The 8,700-nt window shown below is 41.7% G+C and overlaps 3 protein-coding genes across 6 annotated transcripts; 2 read left to right on the forward strand and 1 right to left on the reverse strand.

Annotated features, from left to right (window-relative positions):
• The first annotated feature begins 18 nt into the window (after window positions 1-18).
• LOC120447955 lies at window positions 19-3,621 on the forward strand. 2 transcript variants are annotated; one of them, XM_039629644.2, is made up of 3 exons: window positions 19-736; window positions 2,118-2,294; window positions 3,300-3,621. In XM_039629644.2, exons 1-3 carry the CDS (start codon window positions 415-417, stop codon window positions 3,485-3,487), a joined length of 687 nt encoding a protein of 228 aa, XP_039485578.1. In that variant the 5' UTR covers window positions 19-414; the 3' UTR covers window positions 3,488-3,621. The 2 variants fall into 2 exon arrangements, with proteins under 2 accessions (XP_039485578.1, XP_039485579.1); XM_039629645.2 differs by having other exon boundaries at window positions 20-736; window positions 2,118-2,320; window positions 3,300-3,510.
• A 135-nt stretch (window positions 3,622-3,756) lies between these two features.
• Window positions 3,757-6,280, reverse strand: LOC120447953 (L-threonine 3-dehydrogenase, mitochondrial). The gene is made up of 6 exons (XM_039629640.1): window positions 6,083-6,280; window positions 5,340-5,589; window positions 5,052-5,178; window positions 4,846-4,993; window positions 4,215-4,320; window positions 3,757-4,148 (listed from the first exon to the last, which is right to left on the reverse strand). Exons 1-6 carry the CDS (start codon window positions 6,240-6,242, stop codon window positions 3,830-3,832), a joined length of 1,110 nt encoding a protein of 369 aa, XP_039485574.1. The 5' UTR covers window positions 6,243-6,280; the 3' UTR covers window positions 3,757-3,829.
• Window positions 6,281-7,339: 1,059 nt separating this feature from the next.
• Window positions 7,340-8,578, forward strand: LOC120448676. 3 transcript variants are annotated; one of them, XM_039630815.1, is made up of 4 exons: window positions 7,340-7,378; window positions 7,700-7,831; window positions 7,885-8,186; window positions 8,240-8,578. In XM_039630815.1, exons 1-4 carry the CDS (start codon window positions 7,355-7,357, stop codon window positions 8,508-8,510), a joined length of 729 nt encoding a protein of 242 aa, XP_039486749.1. In that variant the 5' UTR covers window positions 7,340-7,354; the 3' UTR covers window positions 8,511-8,578. The 3 variants fall into 3 exon arrangements, with proteins under 3 accessions (XP_039486749.1, XP_039486748.1, XP_039486750.1); XM_039630814.1 differs by lacking the exon at window positions 7,340-7,378 and adding an exon at window positions 7,521-7,637; XM_039630816.2 differs by lacking the exon at window positions 7,340-7,378 and having other exon boundaries at window positions 7,562-7,821.
• Window positions 8,579-8,700: the final 122 nt, after the last annotated feature.

Raw genomic sequence — 8,700 nt, forward strand, 5'->3', positions numbered from 1 at the left:
GCGACATCAGCAGTGTGGTCACACTGGAGCGAAAGGAAAACAAAAAAGCAATCGTGAATCGAAAGGCGCACGCGGCAAAATGTAAAACTTGCTTATTGGTTTATTTTTAACAGTTGCCGTCACCGCATTTACAGTCGCATTTTGGCCGATTGCTCGCGCGCCTCGCTTGCGTGTGTTAATTTAATTTTTTCAGCCATTTTAGCAACTGCTGCGTAGACTGGCCGGTTATTAAGCCGACAGAGCCAGCAAAATCCATATTGCATACAAATACGATTACAACTCGGAAAAAAATACGCGCCTGCAGTTTGCGGAACGATTTCGTACAGTACAGTACTGACGCAAAGGCGCGTTTGTTCCGAATTTACTGTACTCGCTTTTTGATTTTTGGGGAAATTCCACTGCAGCTGACGCGCGATGGTTTTGACGAATTTCGAGTGCTGGGCACATGGTGATCCGTCGTCGTCGGCCGCCACTTTCGAAACCGGAGCGGTGCGTCCTTCGATGGATCCGTTCAATCCACGTGCCGTCACCTTTATGACCGACGCCAACAACAATAGCGATGGCAATCACCTTGTGGGACAACCGATGGCGGCCGTCCTTCCCCAGGAAGTCCTGCGCTGCAAGAAGCGTCTAAACCCCGCTCATAATCCTGTCGGGGATCTGGACACGGACCAACCGGTGTACACCAAGAGATGTCGCTACGACGAGTCCGACTTGGCTGCCCAGTACTGCAATGGTAAGTAACGCAAAGCTACAATTAGGCGCGCGAGCAAGTTATTCAAAATGATCAAACTGCTTATTTGTATATTTATCGTTAGGAGGCTTTTACAAATTTTTCATGATTGGTAAGCAATTCTAGAAAACAATAGCACATTTTTGTATATATTAGTCTCAATGATTTACTATTAATGTTGGCATTTTCATAGTGTCTCAAACTTTTTTGAACGTCAATTTAACACTTGCTTTGAAATAAAAATTATAATTATAGTTTTAAAGAGTATTGAAGGCATTTTTACGCAATTGAATTTTAAAACCGGAACACACCAAATGATTTAAGCTGTAATTTTCGTTTATAGTCTTTCGACCTTGGCTCTTATGCCAGCGCATTTAATTGTCGTTGCGTGAAAGTGTCGTAAAACTTGTAAATTTACACAATTATCTCTGACCTTGCGGCCCATTTCTTTTTCCTTTTGGCTCCCGGTGACCTGCGTTATCAGTTTTCATTTATTGGGTGCAATTCGGTCTATCTCTGACATACAGAAGGTACCGGACTCGAAACGATAAGCACTTGACAGCCGCTTAAAATTTAGCAAAGAAAAACCGGTTTGACTAAGTCATTATATGCATAAATAAATACATATATCGGTGTGTTTGCCCGACTAAGCAAAACACACGAGGGGAAGTTGGTGATAAGCTGGAGGGGCTGTGGAGATGACTGGGTCAACAGAGTGTTACTATTGTTCTTACACCGCCAGTTTAATCAATCTGCATTCGCAAAAGTGTTCCAACAATAGAAGAAAACAAAGGGAGAAGACAGTGTGGGAGTATATATATACAGCCGGTAAAAAAAAATGTGTATATCTGCGCGAGTGAATCAATAATCTATACGCTTTCAGTGGGAATAGTCGCTTTTTACATGAGTTTTAGCCATGTATATATGTATATACACATGTAAATATTTTATTTATGGTTTACAAAATTTTAAATATTTTTTATTGAAAAAAAAAACAACATATTTTTGCAAATATGACTATTTCTAATTAAGTGCTGTTAATCTGTGCACTCAGTTTTGCCTTCGTTACCTTATAGTTTCCGATTGTGTTGATAAGGTATCAGCACAAACAAAAAGAATAAAAAAAGAAACTAACTAACGAAGATAAGAAATGACAACACACTGCTCTGCTCCGAATTGGTTATAAATAAACGATCGGTAATTGGGCCAAGCATCGATAGTGTCAACGTGTAGCGTTGCATTGCCGTTGCACTGGGAAAAAATAAGGCATAGAGTTTAATTTATTCTTAAAACTTATCGTCACGTGGATGATTAGATGAATATTATTATATTATAAAACATTTTATGTGTAATGGCACATACTGATCGGTTTCTCGTCTTGCAGATTTCTTTTCGTTGCCTGCCACACAAATAATTGGAACGCAGGCCTCTCTGATGGATTACGAGATGCAGGCCACCGGCGGCATGATGATGGAATCGGAGACGAGTTTTCCAGCACAGCAACATCAACAGCCACATCCACAGCAGCAGCACCATCAACGCATTCATCAGCATTATCAAGGTCATTTGCATCGCGCTAACCGTGATGTGAGTCGTTGCATGATGTCGCACATGATTTAGGGGCCCTCGTTCACAAAAACGTAAAATGTATATAACCCAAAACATGTACTCTAGCTGAGAAAAGCGCACAAGAAACACATGCAACAGTTCACCGAGCGACGCGTCTCTCTTTATTTGCTAAACAGCCGACAATGTATCCAAAAATGTTCGCATATTACTAGAAACCAAATTTACCCAAACAAGCAATTGAATTGAAAATACCCGCAATGCACATACTTACCATATACCAAAAATTGAAATTTGTAAAAATAACAATCAGCAAACGACTCAGCCAATAAGTATTGTGTATAAATTGTTAAACTCACATACCATTGTACAAACAACAGCTTAGTCAAACATTTACAGCGCTTTTAAACTGTACTTAATTACCTAAAGAATTGAAATACTTAACTAATTTCAATGCGTACTAGTAAGACCTGCGAAACCTTGCAATCAGCATATACAAAAGCAATATATTTTAAGTGAAATGTTCAATCAGCCTGGAGCGATTGCTTGGAGCCTTCACAAAGTGTATTTAATATGTGAAGTTGGCTGATGTGCAACAATAGTCGTAAATTTATTTGTAAGGTGTACTACCATAAGTTCAAATCATTATCAACATATGCTAAAGGTGTATTGATGACTTAGTACCTTAAGACCGCGGAAAACACTTTTTTTTACCTATTTTTGCACTCGTATATTTGCAATAAACTCAACAGCTACCACCGATTCTAATATAAATTCTTTTGAACTTAAACAATATTTTTATATATGTACATCGCTTTTTTTCATTAGAATCGAAGTTTAAGCTAATTAAGTTGTTGGAAAAAGAAACTCAGCCAACTTTAAAAGCGCAACAAACAAATTACATGATGAAAACACTTTGTGGAAGAACCCAACGGCAAACGCGATAAGCCAAGCTAGCGACCCAAATTGATAGACAACTCTCCAATCTGCTCGTTTACAGAATCCGCAGAGCAACGAGTGCCGCCCTTGCAGCAAAAGTCAAGAAAATCTAGAGATCCTATTGGCAAAATCAAATTAAAGCCGATAGGCAGCGAAGCCGAAGCTGACTTGTATATAGCCACACACGGCGGTAGTTTGCATCACTTTCGTGGGCTCGGCGGCTCGGAGCTAGAGGAGTCTGATATATGATAGAATAACAAGCACTGTACATCCTAACCTAAGTTGTAATATAAGCTGTCGTATGTCGCAAACTGAAGGTGCTTACCCATAGTATTTGAGTTTAAATAAACTAAACCATAAGCTATCATGCGAAAATCACATCAAAAAAAGAAGAAGTATTCCATGCGGTGAAGAACTACTAATGGAGTTGTGTGATCACATCACAGTTTTCCTTTCCAATAAATGCCTTACTGTATTTTAAAAGGTAATGGTACAGTGGTTTGTGTTGCTATTCACTAGATAAATGCAGTGTTAAATGCGATTGAATTTCATTACTTAGCAATACTAGATGCGGTTGTTTGATCCCACGTATTAGATCTGCAGAGTTTGCTGCTCTGGCTGCACATTGATGTAGTTATCCTGCACGTCCTTGATCATGAAATCCACCAGGTTGACCAGGTCGTACTTGTGCTGCCAGTGCCAGTCCCTCCGCGCATCAGAGTCATCAAACACCTGCGGCCAGGCGTCTGCGATCAACTGGCGGCTGTCCGGCTTGTAAGTCACGTGCAGATTGGGCACGTGCTTGCCCAGCTGGGCGAACAGCTCCTCGGGAGTGAAGGACATGGCGGTCACGTTGTAGACGCGGCGCTTCAGCTGCTCATTGGGTGCACGCATGAACTCCAGGAGAGCTCTAATAAGAGAGATCATAAATAACATGGAACTGGAACTGACTCAAGTAAATACTCTATTTACTTACCGCAAACAATCTTCAATATACATCATGGGCAGTCTTGTGTCAGGACGCAGGTAGCAGGTGTACTTTCCATGTCGCAGGGCTTCATGGAAAACGGCCACTGCGTAGTCTAAAAAGTGAAACCAAAAATTCGAAACCTTTAATGCGATATAAGTTTAAAATGTTTTAAGTATTAGGAATTAATTTAGATACCCTAGAAAAGAGTTTAACGAAATGATTTGATTCGTTTATGCGTATACGTAATTTTAGAAGAATGCAAAGGAAAATGATGCACACTAGCTTTCCCTAAAGTGTAATAAGCATTATGACTGCACTCATGAGTGAAAGCATTGTAGAGGCAAGCAGCGAGGAGATTTAGACAATCTTAAAGTTAATCAGTTTAATCAGAGGAAAAGTTAATATGGGTCACTAGGTTTGCGGTTTGCGGCACCCACTGCATGCTGTACGAATTATGGCCATTGTCATGCTCTTTGATTATCATAAACTATCGTCAATTGAGGCATTTATAATACGAAATTGGATTAAATAAAGCTTGAAGTGCGCTTGACGACATGGTTTCAACGGATATCTCGAAGAAATTTCCCTGAAGATGGATGTGCTTGAGTCCCCCTAGCAATGATCGGTGATTAAATACCTGTGGTGCCTCCGCCCGGCGGATCACTGGAAATCACTCCCGGGAAGCGCAGGCATCTGAAGTCCAGTCCAAACTTGTGGTAGTAATATTCGCCAATCAGCTCGGCGTGCACCTTGGAAACGCCGTAAATGGTGCGCGGCCGTTGGATCTGCGGAACTGGGCTCTTAATATCGAACAAACTTCTGGCTGGGAAGTGGTGGACCTACCGTAACATTGGGCGTGGGATTGCGCGGACTGTCGGGCCCAAAAGCTCCGATTGTGCTTGGCACGAAGATGCGGAGCTTATACTGCTTCGCCAGCTCGATGACGTTGTGAACACCCTCGATGTTGACCCTGTGATGGGACTGGTATTAGTGGGTATGCTTACTAATAAAAAGGTATAGGGGTTATTACGCAACAAGAGGCGTAGGACTTTACTTTTTTTGGAAGGGATATAGGATCAGATTTACTTATAAAGATTGGAAATCGAAACTGGTATTTAATAGATATCCTACCGCACAGCCAGTGGAACATTCTGTTCCCCCACTGCACTCAGCAGAGCCGAGAAGTGGATCAGCCAGTCGATACGATGGTCCACAACGATCTTCTGGAGGCCCTTAAAGTCCAGGATGTCGGCAAAAATGTAGGGACCATTCTCCAGAACCGACTGACTGGGCTTTATAATGTCCGAGAGAATCACATTGTGGCTACCATACTGCGTCCGCAGAAGTTTGGCGCATTCGATTCCCAACTGGCCCAAGCCACCTGAAAAAAATGAGAAGGTCTGTTAATCTCACTGCGCCATATATGTATAATATATAGCATTCATAGCATTCTTTCAGGCTCCACAGTTTTCGGGCCAACATTTTGATACGCCAATCGTGTTGGGACGCATTATAATAAGGACATTATTTTCACCATGCATAGGTTTAGGGAATATATACTGTACAAAACTGTTCAGCAAACTAGGATCTCAACCGCGCTTATATGACACTGGCTTACTTTCAAAAAAATATTATTTTATTTTCCTGGGGTTATATTTGCTGACGCTCTTACTGATAACTATGAAGCACAGATCCTATTAAGCTTACAACGGATGTAAATCTGGCAAAAAAATGTCACAAAATATTCAAAAGCATGTATGAACTGGTGATGACTTTTAGTTACGCGTGTCCACCATTTGAAAATATGATAAATTATGTCCGATCGCCCTTGAACGCGGTTAAATATAGCAGATCCACGTGGCGCGGCGACTGACCTGTGATGAGAATTTTGGGGGGCCTGCTCTCGCGAGGAACCTGGTGAAACGCACGAGGCTGGAGGAGCTGGCTAGCGATCGGGGCTATCCTGGGAATCGGAATCGGAATCGAAGTGGGAGCTGGGGCCAAAGCCAGGCTGGCGAGGCATTTGCGAAACATTTTCCGGGCTGGTCTCTCGATTCGCGACGAGCGCTGCCAGCGAGCTACGATTTTGAACTGATTTCGAAATTCGCAAAATATTTTTCAGCAGGCCCTCAACATAGCACTTTATTTCCGCTATATGTTTCGTACGTACGTATATATCGCCTGAGCTCTCGGATCCCGTCGGCTCCAATCGTCGCGACTGGTCGCTTAGTTACTTAGTCAATTGGGTTAGTGACAGTTAGTTGGCAGCCAGTCAAATTCATTATGAGATGGGGATGGGAATGGGAGTGGGAATTGTCGCCATGGCGCACCGATTTTGTTTGGGGCCCCCGAGAGATTCAATAAAAACGAAAGCAAATTATATGGAGGAGGCCCGCCAATTGACAACAACCAGAACAACAAAAACAGTGACAGTCGCCTCAGTTGGGTGGCTTTCCTTTTCCGTGGCGGGGCATGCCTAAATCTGTGCAAATATGTACATCATATATGTATGTATGTACCATGTTGCGTGAGGCGGGTGGTTATGCAAGCTCAGGCGGGATCTACAGGGTGCTCTTTAGCCAGGTGCTCGGACAGGCCCCTCTTTTCTAGGGGGCCAATCCAGGCGGTGTGTCATTGTCGATGACTCGAAGGCTCCTTACCCATCAGTAGACATAAAGCTACTGTAACCCAAGAAAGTATTTTCTATTACTCTAACTATGTAACTAGGAAGACTTGTTTAGAAATGTAATCCCAGCAAACAAATCATACAACTTAAACCGTATAAACAAACCGTATAACATACATATACCCAAACAGATGCCAGAGAAAGAAGATCGTCCGATCCTAATGATAAGTGATCCCTTCATGCGCCGCAAATCAAATTAACCTTGGATGGAACTCAGTGCGAAATTCAGTTTCGCTGACAGTGAACCGAAATCCCTCGGCGGGGGTCAGTCTGAAGTGGATTTCAATTAGCGGGTAAGACATGTTAATCCGAGCTTAAATCGAACACGTGGAGTGTCCAGATAGTAAAGTGCAATGAATTAGCACTAGCTGAGATGACTGACTAGTTTCTGACTAGTGTCTTATCTGGTCTGGTTGCAGTGGGGTGCAAAGTGGCCCTGACAACTGCGTGACGCATAAAGATGGATTGGCTGGGGGAAAATGTAGTAAATATTATGCATATAGAACTAAAAATATTTTTATATTTGTGCCTGACAAGAGAAAAACAATAACAGCTGAAAATTTCACTTTTCTTCTTGCAGGCTGTGCACCTATTGCTTTTCTTTTTCTTTTCCCTTTTGGAAAAACAAAGTTGACAGTCTAGAAAATCTTGTCAATATATGTATATTTGTGAAATAAGCACCCAAGTATTATACATATACGCACATACATATGCTGCTCTTTCTGGTTTTCCTTGCTTCCAGAGTAACTTAAAAACTTTTAAAAAGGAAATAAATAACAATAAACCCTTTATGTTAATCTACCAGCCTTGCTTGGGATATTATGATATCATCAAGAGTGAAGTGCTCACTGCCCACAATGAACACCGTAGGACTTGGACAGTTCCAGAGTTCATCGAATCGGAGGAACTCTCCCAGGAGGCTCGCGAGTATGCAATTGTATGAATGAATTAATTTATTTTTATAGATAACTGAAAAATCATTATACACAGCATCTGAGTACCTTGAATATAACAGATCAAATATTGTACGAGCAAGCTAGGAAACAAAATATTCGTGTGGATCACCTGGCTTATCCCGTATCGGATTCGGAGTTTGAAATGTTTTCAGAGAACATTTGCGAATTTCAAAAAAACGTGTGTGTTTATTATTGGGCTACTGAAGGAGCAGTTTCCTATGGCATTGCCAAGGAGCGTAGAACCGAAGTTGAACAATCATTGGCTGACAAATTCTCGGCTATCACGTGGAAAACAACGACAGAGATCGGTGTTGGATGGGCACCAAAATATCGATCGTGAGTAAAGTGTGAATTTCCCGCTTCACTGACAATAGAGACATATTTTTCAGAAATAAGAACGGACGAAAGATATTGGTTGTGCGGTACAGTCCAGCAGGAAACCAGCCGGGAGAGTACGAAAACAATATAGAAAACCCCGAATTCCTGGAATACTTTAACATGCCAGCAAGGGAGGAGCCCGATACAGCGCACAGTCACAACCATTCGGCTAAATTAAGTAATGGTGTAGTAGATGTGCTAGTTTATATTATGTTTTTCGTCCTAGCCAAACTAGAATGCGACTTTAAGTGCACTGGTAATTCCTTTCTTATAAGCGGTTGAAACCGAACCATGTAAAATTCATAATTGAGTAAAGATGGTTGGGTTTATCACATTATATGCCAAAATTAGCACTTGGCCTTTGTTTCCACAGTGATTTCCTGTCATAATTTTCATAATTTCACTTGCGATTTCATTAAAATGCTGCCTCTAAAGCATCTCTGAACCCCCGAGCTTGAGGCACGAGCGACCT

The sequence above is a fragment of the Drosophila santomea genome, chromosome 3L (genome assembly GCF_016746245.2).
Source record: "Drosophila santomea strain STO CAGO 1482 chromosome 3L, Prin_Dsan_1.1, whole genome shotgun sequence".
NCBI classification, from domain to species: Eukaryota; Metazoa; Arthropoda; class Insecta; order Diptera; family Drosophilidae; genus Drosophila; species Drosophila santomea.